This window comes from Zophobas morio, unplaced genomic scaffold (genome assembly GCF_036711695.1).
Source record: "Zophobas morio isolate AGI-343-1 ecotype UQ-CSIRO unplaced genomic scaffold, CSIRO_AGI_Zmor_V1 ptg000014l, whole genome shotgun sequence".
Lineage (NCBI taxonomy): Eukaryota > Metazoa > Arthropoda > Insecta > Coleoptera > Tenebrionidae > Zophobas > Zophobas morio.
The window spans coordinates 19,518,023-19,536,465 of NW_026972119.1; the positions used below are offsets into that span (position 1 = coordinate 19,518,023).

At 33.9% G+C, this 18,443-nt stretch overlaps 3 protein-coding genes across 3 annotated transcripts; 1 reads left to right on the forward strand and 2 right to left on the reverse strand.

Moving 5' to 3' along the window:
• Positions 1-1,912: 1,912 nt before the first annotated feature.
• LOC135128841 (nucleolar protein 58-like) lies at positions 1,913-2,888 on the reverse strand. Its single transcript, XM_064055920.1, has 2 exons — positions 2,691-2,888; positions 1,913-2,101 (listed from the first exon to the last, which is right to left on the reverse strand). The coding sequence occupies exons 1-2, from the start codon at positions 2,886-2,888 to the stop codon at positions 1,913-1,915; spliced, it is 387 nt and encodes a 128-aa protein (XP_063911990.1).
• A 1,681-nt stretch (positions 2,889-4,569) lies between these two features.
• LOC135128603 (serine protease snake-like) lies at positions 4,570-6,249 on the reverse strand. Its single transcript, XM_064055521.1, has 5 exons — positions 6,070-6,249; positions 5,813-5,995; positions 5,525-5,750; positions 5,060-5,471; positions 4,570-4,782 (listed from the first exon to the last, which is right to left on the reverse strand). Exons 1-5 carry the CDS (start codon positions 6,134-6,136, stop codon positions 4,603-4,605), a joined length of 1,068 nt encoding a protein of 355 aa, XP_063911591.1. The 5' UTR covers positions 6,137-6,249; the 3' UTR covers positions 4,570-4,602.
• A 5,909-nt stretch (positions 6,250-12,158) lies between these two features.
• Positions 12,159-13,302, forward strand: LOC135128608 (trypsin-3-like). The gene is made up of 3 exons (XM_064055529.1): positions 12,159-12,207; positions 12,273-12,468; positions 12,669-13,302. The coding sequence occupies exons 1-3, from the start codon at positions 12,159-12,161 to the stop codon at positions 13,225-13,227; spliced, it is 804 nt and encodes a 267-aa protein (XP_063911599.1). The 3' UTR covers positions 13,228-13,302.
• Positions 13,303-18,443: the final 5,141 nt, after the last annotated feature.

Consider the following 18,443-nt stretch of genomic DNA (forward strand, 5'->3'; position numbering starts at 1 on the left):
GACCGACGCAAATGAGCAAGCCACTTTACACAGGTGTTTTTCTTTGTATAAGTACGTTGGTATTTATTTATTATTTTTTATGTAATAGTTAAAATATGTATGTTTCAGTAGGATCGATCTAAAAATATTAATTTCATGTGAAATTGCATAACAACATTTAACCCTGAAAGTGATGACGCATTCTTACAATTTTGCCGATTTTTTTTTATTTTATATGAATCAAAATCAAAATTTTATAACAATATTTTACAATTTAACTTTGAACATGCAAAACCCGAATACTGTAAAATCTTGCAAATATCTTAAGATTGCTGGGAGCATGGCAGATCGTTAATCAAGATTTGTTCGTCATCTTACAATTTTGCTTAATAAATTTTATTCAAATTTATGAGTGTTTTTGGGAAAAATTGAGTATGATTAATTAATTAATTAATCAGTCCTTTCTTTTGCGTTCAAGAGACAAAATCAAATTTGATTTCCCTTTAACCGCTAATGCTTGTAATCTGAAAACGCTAATAGTCAAATTTTTCGAAGTATAAACACAAACAGTCGCAGTCAAGCAGATACTGAGAAATTGAGAATATATAGAAATTTTCCCGTTGGTTATCTGCTTTAAATATACTCCTATTTCATTTGTCCACACTTGTGCGCACCGTGGGGTGTTACTTAGGGCAATAGTTTTTACTTTGCAGAGGTTGTTACAAAACGAAAATCCACAAATCAAACTTCATATTACTTTAAACAACCGGGATTTGTCGGACCATACCTGAAGGGTTAAGCAATTTCTGTCGCAATAAGTTTAGATTTTTCTTTTAAGAATGTGACACCTTCTAGGTAGGTCCAACTGACTTTTTTGTTAAAAGTGAAACCTTTTCAAGGGCCCCAGTCATTTTTTTTTAAAGAAGGTGAAACTTTGTCGAGGACGCCAAGTTTCTTTTTTTATTAAGAATATGAAACCTTCTAAGGGCCACTGTCATTTTTTTAAAGACAGAGACACTTCCTCTTGGGCTCCGTCTTTACGTCCTTTTCGTCCTTTTCGTCCTTTTTCGTCCTTTTAGTCCTTTTTTGTCCTTCTTGGTCCTTTTTCGTTCTTTTCGTCTTTTTCGTCCTTTTTGGTCCTTTTCGTCCTTTTCGTCCTCTTCCGTCCTTATCGTCCTATTTCGTCCTTTCTCGTCCTTTTTCGTCATTTGTAGTTGTTTTTCGTCCCTTTTCGTTCTATTCGACCTTTCTCGTCCTTGTTCGTCCGTTTCGTCCTTTTTCGCCCTTTTCGTCCTTTTTCGTCTTTTTCGTCTTTTTGGTCCTTTTTCGTCCTTTTCGTCCTTTTTCGTCCTGTTTCGCCTTTTTTGATCCTTTTTCGTCCTTCTAGTCCTTTTTCGTTCTTCTAGAACTTTTTGGTCCTTTTCTTCATTTTTGGTCCTTTTCGTGTTTCTTGCCCCTTTTCGTTCTTTTTGGTCCTTTTCGTTCTTTCTGGTCCTTTTTCGTCCTTTTCGTTCTTCTTCTTCCTTTTCGTCCTTTTTTTTGATTGTTTCGTTCTTCTCGACCTTTTTCGTCCTCTTCGTCCTTTTTCGTCCTTTTCGTCCTTTTTGGTCCTTTTTCGTCCTGTTCGTCCTTTTTCGTCCTTCTTCGTCTTTTTTGGCCTTTTTCGTCCTTTTTGGCCCTTTTCGTCCATTTTGCCCTTTTTAGTCCTTTTTCGTCCTCTTCGTCCTTTTTCGTCCTTTTCGTCCTTTTGGGTCCCTTTTCGTCCTTTTCGTTCTTATTTGTCCTTTTTGGTCCTTTTTCGTCCCCTATCGGTCTTTTTCGTCCTTTTCGTGCTTTTTGGTCATTTTTTGTTCTTATCGACCTTTTTCGTCCTTTTCGTCATTTTTGGTCCTTTTTCGTCCTTTCCGTCCTTTTTCGTCCTTTTACGTCCTTCTTAGTCCTTTTTGGCCCTTTCAGTCCTTTCTGGTTCTTTTTCGTCCATTTCGTCCTTTTTCGTACTGTTTCGTCCTTTTTGGTCCTTTTCTTCCTTTTTGTTTCTTTTCGTGCTTTTTGCTTCTTTTCGTTCTTTTTGGTCCTTTTCGTTCTTTCTGGTCCTTTTTCGTCCTTTTCTTTCTTCTTCTTCCTATTCGTCCTTTTTCGTACTGTTTCATCCTTTTTCGTCCTTTTCGTCCTTTTTAGTCCTTTTTCGTCTTCCTCGTCCTTTTCCGTCCTTTTCGTTCTCATTCGTCCTTTTTGGTCCTTTTTCGTCCTTTATCGTCCTTTATCGGTCTTTTTCGTCCTTTTCGTACTTTTTGGTCCTTTTTCGTCCTTATCGACCTTTTTCGTCATTTTGGTCCTTTTTCGTCCTTTCCGTCCTTTTTCGTCCTTTTACGTCCTTCTTCGTCCTTTTTGGCCCTTTTAGACCTTTCTGGTCCTTTTTCGTCCATTTAGTCCTTTTTCGTCCTTTTCTTTCTTCTTCTTCCTTTTCGTCCTTTTTCGTACTGTTTCATCCTTTTTCGTCCTTTTCGTCCTTTTTAGTCCTTTTTCGTCTTCCTCGTCCTTTTCCGTCCTTTTCGTTCTCATTCGTCCTTTTTGGTCCTTTTTCGTCCTTTATCGTCCTTTATCGGTCTTTTTCGTCCTTTTCGTACTTTTTGGTCCTTTTTCGTCCTTATCGACCTTTTTCGTCATTTTTGGTCCTTTTTCGTCCTTTCCGTCCTTTTTCGTCCTTTTACGTCCTTCTTCGCCCTTTTTGGCCCTTTTAGACCTTTCTGGTCCTTTTTCGTCCATTTAGTCCTTTTTCGTCCTTTTTCGTCCTCTTTCGTCCTTTTTGGTCTTTTTTTGTCCTTTTTGTCCTTTTTCGTCCTTTTTCGTCCTCTTTCGTCCTTTTCGTCCTTTTTCGTGCTTCGTCTTTTTTGGCCCTTTTCGTCCATTTTGCCCTTTTTAGTCCTTTTTCGTCCTTTTCGTCTTTTTTGGTCCCCTTTGGTCCTTTTTCGTCCTTTTTGTTTTTTTTCGTCCTTGTCGTTCTTTTTTCTTCCTTTTTGGTATTTTTCCTCCTCTTCGTCCTTTTCCGTCCTTTTTCGTGCTTTTCGTCCTTATTCGTCCTTTTCGTCCTCTTTCGTCCTTTTTTGTCCTTTTTCGTCTTTCTTCGTCCTTTTTGGCCCTTTTCGTCCTCGTACGTCCGTTTCGTCCTTTTTCGTCCTTTTCGTCTTTTTGGTCCTTTTTCGTCCTTTTCGTCCTTTTTCGTCCTGTTTCGTCGTTTTTGGTCCTTTCTCGTCCTTCTAGTCCTCTTTCGTCCTTTTAGTCCTCTTTCGTCCTTCTAGTACTGTTTGGTCCTGTTCGTTCTTTTTCGTACTTTATCGACCTTTTCGTCCTTTTTCGTTCTGTTTCGTCCTATTTGGTCTTCGTCCTTTTTCGTATTTTTTCGTCCTTTTCGTCTTTTTTCGTCCTGTTTCGTCCGATTTGGTCTTCGTCCTTTATCGTCCTTTTTGGTCCTTTTTCATCCTTTTCGTTCTTTTCTGCGCCCTTTTTCGTCCTTTATCGTCCTTTCCGTTTTTTCATCCTTCTCCGTCCTTTTTGGCTCTTTTTGTCCTTTTTGGTCCTTTTCGTCCATTTCATCCTTTTTCGTCCTTTTTCGTCCTTTTCGTCCTTTTTGGTCCTATTTGGTCCTTTTTCGTCTTTCTTGGCCCTTTTTCGTCCTTTTCGTTCGTATTTGTCCTTTTTGGTTCTTTTTCGTCCTTTTCGTCCTTTTTTGTCGTTCTTCGTTTTTTTTCGGTCTTTTTCGTCCTTTTTGGTCCTTTTGGTCCTTTTTCGTCGTTTTCGACCTTATTCGTCCTTTTCGTTATTTTTGGTCGTTTTACGTCCTTCTTCGTCCTTTTTGGCCCTTTTCGTCCTTTCTAGTCTTTTTCGTCCATTTCGTCCTTTTTCGTCCTTATTCGTCCTTTTCGTTCTTTTTGGTCCTATTTGGTCCTTTTTCGTCCTCTTTGGTCCTTTTTCCTCCTTTTCGTCCTTTTTCTTCCTTTTCCGTCATTTTTCGTCCTTGCTGTTCTTTTTCGTCCTTTTTCGTCTTTTTTGGTCCTTTTTCGTCCTTTTCGTCCCTTTTCGTCCTGTTTCATCCTTTGTGGTCCTTTGTCGTCCTTTTCGTCGTTTTTTGTACTGTTTCGTCCTTTTCGTCCTTTCTGGTCCTTTTTCGTTCTTTTCGTCCTTTTTCGTACTGTTTCGTCTTTTTTGTCCTTTTTCGTTCTGTTTCGTCCTACTTGGTTCTTTTTCGTCCCTTTCGTCCTTCTTCGTCCTTTTCCTCCTTTTTCGTCCTTTGCATCCTTATTGGTCCTTTTTCGTCATTTTCGTTCTTTTTCGTCCTTTTCGTCCTTTTTCGTACTGTTTCGTCCTTTTCGTCCTTTTTCGTCTGTTTCGTCCATTTTCGTTCTTTTTCGTCCTAATTCGTCCTTTTTCGTCCTTTCTCGTCCTTTTTGGTCCTTTTCGTCTTTATCGTCCTCTTTGGTCTTTTTCGTCCTTTCTGGTCCTTGTTCGTCCTTTTCGTCCTTTTCAGTCTTTTTTCGTCCGTTTCGTCCTTTTTCATCCTGTTTGGTCCTTTTTCGTCCTCTTACAGTTAGAGCGAGGAATGTAGTACAATTAAAATAACCGAGTTTATTGATTATTGTCTGGCCAAACTATATCTTCAATCCACTTAATATAGTGCGACACTCGAGTGTTTACAGCGGGACCACCACCACATCCTTTTCCAAACGAAGCTACTCCCACTATATCATACACACACCGTGTAGGGTTGTTCTTGCTATAGATTTGTAGTGGACCACCACCTTCTCCCTAAAAATTTAAAATAGCTAAATGGAACGTGGAAAAACACTTTTCCTGAAGAGTTGCACACAAGATTTTTCCAATTCTATACGAGACTAGAGAGATTTTAATAAGTTTTATTGATATTTCATGGAAAATACTACGGAAAACAAAAAAAAAAGCTAACATTCTATAACTTTTTCAATGTATGTATCTTGTAATGTTGAAGAATCAGCAATAAACGTTGCAACGAATTGTGTGGTGGACAATGCACCACCACACAGACGAATATGATCTTTTAACTAACCTGACAAGTACTATTTTGTGCGTTACCGCTTCTTGTGCAAAGATGCATGTCATTTATAATGCCATTTTTTAGTCTGCTTGTGGCTGGATAGCTGTTATTACAGAGCTCATAGTCTGCAATATCTAGCGTTACTTTGAGCAAATCTTCACTGCTGTTTTCTGTATTTTCTGTACGATTCCATTCAGTAGCAACAACTTTGGCGACAGGAATGTGAAAGTTTGGGTTAAGACACGCCGGACGCACAAACGAATTGAATTTTATTGGTGTCCACAGTTGTATTAGTCCTATGTCGTGGTAGTTAGAGCTAGGACTATATTCTGGATGTACTATATTATTTGCAATTTTGAATTCCTGCCTGTCGTCGATGTCATTAAGATTTGTGACCCCGATAAACACCAAGTTTGGTTCATCACTGAAACAGAACGACCATTAACACGAGTCGATAATTAAACTTTCGAAACTTACAATGTCTTGGTAATCAAACAATGTGCTGCTGTCAAAATATACCCTTCGCTGATAAGCGACCCTCCACATAACCAGCGAAGAGTGCTAGGCTCCCAGGTTCGTAATCCCAACAGGGCCATATGCGGAAACTCGTTTCTGCCGACCGGTCTTCCTTCAGCCATGCGCTTGGCAATGTTGTGTCCACATAATTGTTTCTCTTTTGTGTACGAAGCATATTCTCTACATTCTTGAACGCAATTTGGTTTAGTTTTTATTTTGAAACTAGTATGAATTTACCTTTTTACGTACTTCTTTGGCTGATGTAGCCTGGTCGACGAGGTTTTGGGCAACAGACTACGGCTTGTGTTTCTTGGAAGCCACAAGTTTGGGGCAGTTTTTGACCAAATACCACTTCGTCTCGAATCTCTCTACATTGTGTTAATGGTTGGCACAGTCCTGACGAGTTAGATGAGTTAAGGGTGCAAGGGTTTCCTGTAAAGGCAAATCAAGAAATTGCGATAAATTAAGGGAAAGAAAAGCTGTAGACGTAAGAAAGGCAAACTTACCGATAATACCTTGTGTGTGAATATTTTTAATCAAGATCACAATAAGACTAACCAGAAATGTATGCATTCTGTTTAAACGTACGCTCGAACATACAGCGCATTATCTCTACTAGAACTACTTTCATCAGCGTAAGTGAGTACTGACGTCTGGTGATTTCAGGGACGACGACGTTTCTTCTTCACTTTGTAGGTCAACGCAGGTGAAAACTACTGATTGTGAGAAACACAGTCATTCTTAGTATGCAAATTTATTTAGTTTTGTTAGTATAATTAACAAATTAAAAATCATCCTGTTTAAAACCAGTCTGTATACATTACTGAAAAATCGTTCTGGGTCTTAAAACCGGTATACTTTTGTTAACTTGATAATGTTGATGAGGAAAAAAAAATAGGAATTGTTATTTTTTTTAACTTAAGAACAATAAACTATAAACAAAAACACGAGAAATGTCTGTAATTCATTTATTACTAGGCTTCGGATTTTAGGTCGTTAAAAATGAATAAAAGGAGACATTTTTAGGTCCCAAAATTGACGAATTAGGTTATAAAAATCTTAGTTTAGGTTAAAAACCTGCAGCAAAAAATATTTTTATATTAAAAAAAAATTGGTCTAAAGAGTTTAGACAGTACTTCCCTCGCTGTCGGAAACTTGACGACTGCATGGCTATTGTGTTTTTTTTTCTCATTACATTTTTGTAGTGTGGAATTAAAAAAAAAAATTGCGATGACGTCGTCAACATTTTTGCAAGGACACGTATATCAGTTGGGATAGATGTAGTGTAATAATAGTAATAAAATTATTGCATTCCCAAATTTTCGGGAAAATGAATTGGGTCGTTTTGAATATTGATTTGTTATAATCAATAAAATAACGAAACAATTTACTCACGTATACGGCGCCGGCGTGTAATATGAGAGAGAACTGAAAATCGTGTATGTATAAGCATTCTTAATTTAAGATGACAAGCGTAACAGCATACGTGAGAGTCAAACAGAGACTTCCGCTTATTATATAAAACATTGGGTTTTATTTTAATTTTTGACGGTGGAATTCACAATTGGTTGATTATAAACATGTCTATTCCACATTCGCGGAACCTAGACAGCGCACACGTCTGTAATGTTAAAGTCGATGTAAATAAGCGTGCTACCCTTATGTTTCAACCGAGTTTTTACTTTAAAAATTTTGTGTCTACCAAATTGGGTTGGTCCAATGTAATACTAATAATAAGTGTTGTCTTTAATATAATCAATAAATAAATTGACTTCATTAATTTTTTTGAGCCACCTCTTAAGAAAATCTAAAAAATATGAATGGAATGATAAATCACAAGTACAAACTCATCATATTTTTTGCATTTTAGATAGGATTTATTCAGCAAAATTTAAGGGTGACGTCATCAATTTTTTTAGGAGGGATGAACAAATACATTTTGAACAAAAGTTTACCATGCTTATAATAACTTTAAAATATCTCCAAGATTTGAAAGCATTCGGTTTTGTAATTCCTGATTAAATCGATAAAATAAATTCACGCATTCATTAATTTTTTTGAGTCACCTGTATATGCAAATCCAAAAATATGAATGGAATGATAAATCACAAGTACAGACTCATCATATTTTGTACATTTTAGATAGGATTTATTCAGCAAAATTTTGGGGTGACGTCATCAATTTTTTAGGGGGGATGAGCAAATACATTTTGATAAAAAATTTACCATGCTTATGATAATTTTAAAACATCTTCAAGATTTCAAAGCATTCGGTTTTGTAGTTCCTGATTAAATCGATAAAATAAATTCACGCATTCATTAATTTTTTTGAGTCACCTGTATATGCAAATCCAAAAAATATGAATGGAGTGATATATCACAAGTACAGACGCATCATATTTTGTACATTTTAGATAGGATTTATTCGGCAAACTTTTGAGCTGACATCATCAAGTTTTTGGAGGAGATAACCAAATATATTTTGACTAAAGATTTATGATGCTCTTTAGAGCCTTAAAACATCTGCAACTTTTCAAAACATTCGGGTTAGCAGATTCAAAATTAAATTGCAAAATGTTGTTTTATAATTTTGATTTTTTTTCCAAAAATCTGGACGTTTCGGGTAAAAACTGAATTCGGAGTCGTAAACTACATGTGTAGGACTATGTTATTTTATACAATTTAAGACCCATTTACTATGTACAATTTTGAAGTGACGTCATCGCATTAGTGGTGGGGATGATTAGACAAATTTTGGTTAGCGTTTTACCATCTACAAGATATTCCTAATATAAGTACAAAATTTCACAACAATCGGTCCAGTACTTTCGGAGATTATCTGTCTAATAAAAATCCGGGACGGCAGACAGACGGACAGACGGACAGACGGACAGATAGACGGACAGACAGACGGAAATGGGAGACCTATTTCTTCGTATTCTAGGGGTCATGAAAGATCGAGAAAACGTAAAAGTAGAGAGTCGACCGACGGACTCGATTGCAATACTTCCTTTGCTTACGCTCGGGAAGTAAAAATATATTTAATTATTCCAGTTTCTCCTCATAGCTAAGACAGGACAATGTCTGTCGGGCCAGCTAGTAGTTAATAAATGAAGATAATTATTAATCAATAAGAAATCATGTATTCCAATTAAGTATGTTTGAAATCTAATTGTGCCTCAACCAATTATTACAATATAAATGTGACATATCTTATTTAATGTGCCGAATTTAAAACATCGTTCAAGTTTAAAAATTTTTGCTTCAAAAACAATGATCGTAATCAAATACTTCTGCACAACAAAAATTATTTTAGATCATACTCTACTAGTTTGCCGCTAATCGACTTGAACATCGTCAATTAATAATAATTAAACCTGGAATGTTGAAAATTTCAATATATTTTATTATTATTTTTTGGAAGAAGACACTAGTAGAGTAAATATTATTACACTGTTAGAATCAGTAGTGTTTCTCCTATAACCTAGATCCAGTAGGGCTCAGATGTTCTAACTATTTCCAAAATCGCAAGAAAGTGGAGATGCCGTGTGCTCAAACGCGAGACTTATTATGAACAACAGTGCATGTCTGAATGTTTGCTTGCTACCACTTCTTTTGAGCTGATATAAAAAAACTAACGTTTTAATTTTTGTATAATGGTGTCTTGAAGTGACATAAAAAATTTTTCTAGTAAATTCTAACAAATAATATATTTCCAATAAATACGAAATTCAGAGTTAAAAAATATCCCTGTATATGAAAAAAAAAGTCACATAACAAGACCTGACACCTGCGTGTTTAAAACAATTGTTGCTCAATTTAGGTAATGTCAGTAACACAGTAAACAATTTTTTAATTAAATTTGATTGGTACTCAATAATATTAGAAGATTGCTATCTTTATCACTTCAACGTAGTGAAATAATTTTTAAGATAGGATATCTAGGTCAAACTTGCTTGTATTTATAATGGAAAAGCCTGTACAATATTAAGAGAAAATTTGTTTTGATCATGCTTTTATTATTCAGGATTGGTAATTGTCAGGTTTCCTCAAACCGTATTATTTTTAAAATGTCATTAACTCATCATATTATAGGTCAAATATGAAAAGTGTTCCATGAAAATCCACCCACTTTAATTAATATATTTCTCATTTAATTTGTATAGCATTACATGTGAAATTTAAACAATCACATACCGGCTGTAGAAAGTTTTCCCTTTATTTGAATACCATAGAGTGTTACAAATAAATAAAAAAGGATTTAGATACAGTTCTCTACAATTTTTTTATAGAATATATTACTCTAATGTCTACGGGAACCAATATTTTCAAATTTTTGTTTTCACATGTAAAATCTGTAGGTTCAAAAAAAGATTCTGCACCCGGTATGTATTAGTTATCAGTTCTGATAAATACAGTTTAACAATAAATTAAAAAATATTGCTGATGAATGCCTTTACTTTGAATACTTTTAAATTAAAATTGTTAACATTGCATTGTGTATTATAAATCGCAAAGAAATGGACATACTCGTATTTCAGATTTTTTATTTATCTTTAAACTTTCTGAAATATTTGCAACAATTTTGAACAACATATTTATCAGTCATAATGATCTTGCTAAGTGGTCACTTTTAGTTTTATCACACGGGCAACAAAAATTTATTAATTACTATTGTTTTCCCAAAATGTCGATATTATCAAACATTTAATTAATTTATTTGATGAAATGCTATGAAGTCACTGTTTTTGTAAGTTCTATTTTAGAAAAATAATCTGTAAAAACAACTTGACAAGAATGATTTTATAAAAAATTATAGTGTTATTGTAAACTGAATTCATATAACATATTTATTTACATGCTGTTCCAGATAAAATTCCGCGACGTAATAAGTAATAAGTAAATTTAGTTTGAATTATAGTGTATTCACATTTTTTAAAATGTTTAAAAAAAATTACTATTAATTATATTAGAAATAGAAAAAAAATTGCACATTAAAGTTGTACAGTTTTTTTGAGTACCATATAGTCGCCTCACCACTTTAAGAAACTTTACTTCTCGAGCGTAAGCTAAGGAACTATTGTAATCGAGTCCATCGGGTTACTGGCTACTTTCACATTTTTCGATGTATGATGATCCCTACAGTATATAAAAATGAGGTTCCCGTTTCCGTCTCACTGCCTGTATGTCTGTTTGCTTGACCATCCGCCCTCTGTGTTAATTTTTGTTAGGCAGATTATTTCCTAAATTACTGGACCGATTGTTGTTAAATTTTATATGTTTATTAGGCATATCATTTAGATGGTAAAACGCTAACCAAACTTTGGCTAGTGATGACGTCACCTCAAGATCATACATATAAATGGATTTTTTTTAAATTGTATAAAATAACATTGTCCTACACCTGTTGTTTACGAATTCGTGTTGAGTTTTTAGCCGAGGTGTCTAGACTTTTGGAAAAAATTTAAAATTTCGTAACATTTTGCAATTTTGAATCTATAAAATCGAATGTTTTGAAATTTTGTATGACAAATTTTTGATCAAAAAAAATCTGTTTATCTCCTCAAAAAGATCTATTTAAAATATATGCAAAATATGATGAGTCTATACTTGTGACTTATTATTGCATTCATATTTTTTGAATTGCTTATACGGGGTGACTAAAAAATTTAATGAATGTGTCAATTTATGTTATTGATTCAATCAGGAACGGCTCGCTCCATGTTTTTGAAAGCTCCGGAATACAGTACTGTTATTATTAGTATTACAATGTACCTATCACAAATTGATGATGTCATCACAAAATTTTGTAATAGAAAAACTCACCTGAAACAAACGCGTAGCACGCTTGTTTACACTTACTTTAACATTACATACATATCTTTATTTTATCTCATAGGAGTTATCTTAAAAAAAATAAAATTTGCAAAATCAAATTTATAATTTTTCGAAGAAGTTGAAAGAAGTTGTATTGTACTCTAGAAGCGTGGGAAGTTCTAATGAGATCTCGAGGAGCCTCCGCTTACAGAATTACCCTGTATTCCCCTAGAACACCGAAAATACAATAATTACAACAATTGCCGACGGTGTTCGCCAACCACTTTGACATAATCTGGACAATACTAACCATTAAAAATTCGTAATTTGGCAATTAAATAACCCCATGATCCCAAGTTATTTTTGTACAGATATAAATAAATAATTATCCTATTAAAAACGTTCAAATTTCTTTATGATCATTGTAAAGTTGTTAGTAAGATTACCGATTTAATCCAAAAGGAAGTATATAAAAATTATAGAGGTACACAGAAGACAGAACACTTATTGCATAAATCTGTAGACGACGCCACAGTAACCTTATAAAAGAATATGGTTAGCATCTTTAATCCTTAAGACAGATGCATCGTTTTTTGGAGCTTAGATATATGTAGTTTATCGATTTATTCATTGTTATTTTTAGTACTGATGAAGTATGATGAAAAGGTAAAAACAAACATCAAAAGTAAACGTGATTTGACGTATCTTGATATAAGTATAATCAAGATTCAGCTTACTATAAAAACACATACAAAAACCGAATAAACTGAGTCACAAAATGAAATCGCTACTGGTACTGGTGTTTTATTTGGTGGGAACTGTGTTGGGTAAGCCACATCTTTTGTGCACACATTAATGTAGCATAGTAAACAAAATAAAAATATTTTGTTAGGATCTCCAACAATTCCATTGGAAGAAACAAAAGGTACTCCGGGTGATGGAAGAATCATAGGAGGCTATGAAGTTACAGATAGTACATTGTTCCCCCATCAAATTGCTCTTATGAACTACAACAATGACCAATTGTTCTGTGGGGGATCTCTATTATCTGAAATTTTCGTATTGACAGCTGCTCATTGTGTATATGGGTAAGTTACAGTTTTGTAAAAGATTTAAATATATATATAAATATATATGTATTTAAAAATGTACAAACCATCACGCTACTTGTAATTTTGTTTTGACAATCGTAATTCTCGTTTGCTTTTTTAGACATTTATATTATTATACTTTTCCAAATAGAATTATCATAATTTAATCTAAGATTTCATTGCTTGTTTCTTTGCAGACGTACGAAGGAGTCAATCTACCTTCGCGCAGGTAATGTGGACCTTTATAATATTCCAGACGTTCAAGCTGAGCGCGTTTTAAACATTTTTGTGAATCCGTATTACAATCCTCCAAGCAATTTTGGAGATCTTGCTATTTTAAAAACCACTAGCTTTACCCTTGACGAGTATGTGTGGCCTGTAAGACTTCCTGTTCTTGGCACTACATGGAGTGATGGAACCATGCTAACTGCAACTGGATGGGGTAGATACAGTAACGATAATAATGACGTGTCTCCATTACTAAAAGCGGTTGATCTCTCACTCGTAAGTGCAATTGAATGTGAACAAGCATTTCCACTTCAGTTTACGTATCATATGTTGTGTATGTACGGATTTAATAACAATGTTTGTAACGGAGATTCCGGTGGTCCAGTAATTGCAACCGGCAGCACAAATTTTCTTGTTGGAGTCGTATCGTTTGGTGCTCCACTGTGTGCGACAACGATCCCTGACGTTATCATTAACGTAGCACATCCTAACATGCGTATGTTTATAAATGAAACAACTGGTTTATAATAATTATATGTAACTTTAGACGATGATACGTTTAAAGTGCGTTGAGAATGGACATTAAATAATTTTGCAACATAAGTTTTTTTTACTGTATTTATAACATGCCCCTTACGTATTTATTGAATCATATATACTTTTTTATTATTTTGGTTTAAATGTATGCGTAGGTTATGTAGAATAAAAATAGTACAAGTAAATGATCACGCCAAAAGAACTCAACTATTAAAGTGTGAATTCTGGATTAGCGTAGTATCAAGTGAAGAACGTACTTAGTTCACCTCCACATCAGATCCACCAGATTCAATTGATGGTTGCACTCGCTTACATTAGTATTGTAAAGAATTACGTACTTACCTACAAAGCAGTTTCACTTTAGCACCCACTTTTCAACAGTATTTCGGGTATATTCTCAATTTATACTAAGTGCAATTTTCTTTTTCTTGTGTTTGGTAATAGCCACAGTCTCTTCAAATTAGTATTTCTTGTAGATGTTGTCTGATCCTACCTGTTATTCTGATACTCTGACTGCAACATACGCTATTGTAAAGCATTGCAAGAATTGCGAGCCCACACCATATAAAAATTGGTCGAAAGTTATTTCGACAAAATTTCCCTCGCTTCTGAAGTGTAGTACAATAAATTCCACTTCGTTGAAAAAGCATCAAATTTGATTTTGGGAAATTTTATTTTAACTTCCCGCGCGTAAACGAAGGAAGTATTGTAATCGAGTCTATCGTGCAACTTGCTATAATGTTTTCTCGACATTTTGATCCCTAGAGTACGAAAAAAGTTTATTAAAATTACGATTCCCAAATTTTCGGCCAAATGGACTGAGAGTCGTTCTTGTTTTAATCAATACAATAAATTGCTTTATTTATTAATTTGTTTGAGTTACCCTGTGTACGTAATTTTAAAAACTATGAGTGCATTGATAAACCACAAGTCTAGAGTTACATAATATTCTGCTTTCTGCATATTTCAGAGAGGATTTATTCAGCAAAATTTTGAGATGAAGTCATCAGTTAGTTATAGTTTTACCATCTACATGATATTCCTAATATACATACAAAATTTGATAACAAACAGTCCAGTAGTTTCGGAAATTATCTATCTAATAAAAATCTACACAGATAGACATACGTACAGACAGACATACGTACAAACAGACAAACGAACGGACAGACGATAGAAAGACGGAAACGAGAGATCACTTATTTCATAATCTAGGGATCATAAAACGTCAAGAAAACATGAAAGGGGCAACTCGCCCGGTAGACCCGATTAGTATACTTCCTTAGCTACGCTTGGGAAATAAAAAAGAGACGGCTATGTTCACAGTGTTCCTTGGCCTGCGTTGCTTCTAATGGTTATTGCTTATATTACACCTATGCAATTTGGTATATAATATATATCCTTGCAAAGTGTTGATGACGTCATCACCAAATTTTATTGTGGGAAAAATTCACTTGAAACATATTTCTTCATTGGTACTTTAACAATCCACACATAAGTTATAGCAATTTTCAATAAAAACAATTAAATTCGCAATTTTTCGATGAATCTGTACTTGTACTTCAGGGCCGAGGGATATGAATTTTTTTAAAATTGTTTTTACTTGGGGAATTTTTCACAATATACACCATCGGCGTCCTTCAATGTCTAGTTACGAATAAATTAGAAATATTTTGTCAAATTATCCTCCCCATCTTTACTTGCCAGTATCAGGTATGAAATGTATGCTCAGTTGACATCTACCAAGCTAAGCTTTTATAAGTTAAGATAAAGCCCCATTATAAAGCAAAATGTCTAATGTAAACTAAAATAAACAAATTTTCAGGTACATTTATTTAAAAAAAACACCAGTAAAACCCAAATAGTTATTCAGATGGTCTTAAACTTAAACAAATGGAAATCATAAATAAATTTTATTGCCTTCCAATAAACCATTTCCGGCGACCTGCCATTAAATTATTAAATTAACCTGCGTCAATCAAGTTAAAAGGGGATAATTCAGAATGATACTAAACCATTTTATTATCATATCAAAAGGAGCGTAAATACAAATTGCATACTTATAATCGATCCACACTGATAATAATATATTTGATTTGTTTTTAATGGTACGATCGGAATTTGAAGCAGTTGTCTGCTAACTACGCTACCAATAGTCTTTAAATTTCGGTCTATTCGTGCTTGTAGAATAAACGTTGAATAAACAGTTTGTTCAACGGCTAATTCAAGCAGTTGATACGATCTTGTTTGGTTATATTTAACACTTTCTAGTCTAGAATGAAACTCAGTCGTAGAAAACAACAGTATAAATATTTTTGAAGCTTTAAAATTGTTATGTTTGTTTTATGAACTGCGTATCTAAAAAATTTCCTTTCTTGAATGTTGTTTAGAGTTTTTTTTTAACTCCCTTCTTGTAATTATTTATATATATGAAAAGTGAGTATATAGTAGATATGTAACAAAAAGTAACCAAGAAAAAACACCAACATTTCCGAAATCTGATAACTCAACATTTTATCATCGGGAGAGGGAGTGGGGGTCGTTTTGCGGATATTTCCCATGAACATGTTATAAAAAAAGTTATTAGTACCATTCGAAAAAACACAAAATCTACGAAAAATAGTACCTAGAGGTACTATTCGTTCTGCGTTCTGTAAGGAAAGAAATTATGAAATTGCTGTCTACGTCCATAACTATGTTAGCGATCATGCTCAGAAATTGAGAGCTCATTATGAAAAAACTTAACAGCGAAGAGTATCAAGAGTATGTCATCAAAATCATGTAGAACTCTACGGAAAGACGAAAGAAACAAAAATATAACAACAAATCGTCTATTCCTAACCCCAAAGCCGTTCTGGAAAAACGCTAACTCTAAACAGTGGTACAAAGACGTGCCACCTGGTATAGATATGATTTAAAAACAGACCCAAAATTCGGCAACGCTCATGGGAGGATAAATTAATAGCAAGCATCTTCTTTCAATTAAGTATGTTTGAAATTAAATCGCGCGTCAAAAAATGCACAAATAAAGCATATCTAAGTTAAGAGAAGATATCGACAGAATTTAAGAAAATTTACCACGGAGAGAAAGATCGTTGCCAAAAAGTATTTCTTTAATATAAACACGTAGAAATTTAAATACACCTTTTATGAAGGTAGCATAAGCAGATATTTTTAAGTGATCGAAAAACACTTACTCAAACAATAGAATATGTTCTTACATTAGACTATACATAAATAATGTAATTCGATTTATTAGAACTTTTTTACGTCACTTGTCATCCATCCAATTTTTGTTTTAAATATGATTTAAAAATGTTTTTAAATGATAACCGAAGAAAAAGAGTAGAAAGTGTTTAGTAAACACTTTAAATCTTCATGGACTTGCATTTGAGTTATAATATAATAATATAATAATAATATAATAATATAATATCTTTATTGTCCAACAGGGTGGCCCTAATGACAGGACAATCTAATATATGACAAAAAATTAAAATAAATATTCAAGCATAAATTAACTAATAAAAGAAAATTCAAATTAACAAAATATATCCTCTATATATTTGTCAGCACAACGACACATAGTGAAAACAGGTGCACGACGTAAGATATTGGTTCTAGCGGTAGGGAGTCGAAAAGTATTTACATATCTTGATGTAACCCTCGGAACATTAAACTGGACGGCAGATAACAGCAAAGGACAGTCAATTTTGTTGCGTATAAGTTTAGCCAAAAAACTAGCAGCATGTTGATCTCTACGCACACAGAGAGAAGATATGTTATGCCGTTGTAAAAGACCATTTGTATCTGTTCCTCTATGTGGATACGTCCCATCTAGTTTGAATGACAAAAATTTCAAAAATTTTCTTTGTATTTTATCCAGAAGCATATGTTGACACAAATATATTGGATACCAAATTAAGGATGCATATTCCAGCTTGCTACGTACATAAACAAAGAAGAGAGTCTTAATTAAATCAATATTACTAAATAGTTTCGAAATCCGCATTACAAATCCCAAAGATTTATTCGCTGCGCTACAAACATTGGTGATATGTTGATCAAAAGTCAATTGGCTGTCAAATGTAACACCAAGATCCTTGAAAGTTGTTTTACGTTCCAAAGGTGTTCCTCCAATCTGATATATAAAATCAAAAAAGTGCTGTGTGCGGAAATAAGATATAAAGCAACATTTGCTGATATTAATTGTAAGTTTGTTAAAATTACACCATTCGACAATTTTGATGAGTTGAGCTTGTAGATGAAGAGCATCAGATAACTTTGAAATTTTAGAATAAATTTTTAAATCGTCCGCATAAGCTAGAAAACAACATTCTAAGGATTCGAGAAGATCATTAATATATAAATTAAAAAGGAGGGGGCCAAGATTTGACCCTTGAGGGACACCAGAGGTCGAACAAAAAGGCAAAGAAATAAATCCATTATAAAATACATAATTCCTGCGATTAGTCAAGTATGATTCCATCAATTTAAGAAGGGAAGAAGAAAATCCAAGATTATTAAGTTTGTGAAGAAGGATGTCATGAGAAATAAGATCAAAAGCGTGAGAAAAATCTGTATAAATAACATCAACTTGTTCACGTTTATCGAGGGCCTCACTAAGATCTTGAGTTAAGACAGACAGATTGGAGACTACAGATCTTCCAGTCCTAAAACCGTGTTGCCCAGAACTAATAACTGAAGACAACTTACTGTAGATAAAGTTATACAACACAAGTTCGAAAATCTTAGCGAAGTTATTCAAGAAGGAAATAGGTCGATAATTACTTAGTAACGATGAATCCCGTTTTTTAAAGATTGGACTTATTCTAGCGATTTTCCAACGATCCGGAAACGTACTGGTTTTAAGAGCTAAATTTATAATGATGGAAAGAGGTTGCGCTAGTATATACCTGCAGTCACGGATAAGAAAACTGGGAATCAAATCATCACCGCTCGTTCGTTTGTTTGTAAGTTTTGCCATAGTTGAAATCAAATCCTCCGGAGTGACATGGGTTATAGATAAACAATTGTTGTAGACGTAAGACGAAGATTCAGTGGGGAGTTATGTTGTATTATCTTCTAATTAAAATAAATATGTCTTGAAACTTATCAAATAACTACACAAAAAGAAAACAAATGGAAATATACGAAATCTTAATATACTACAACTAAAAACAGGGGAGCGTTAAAAAAATAATCGA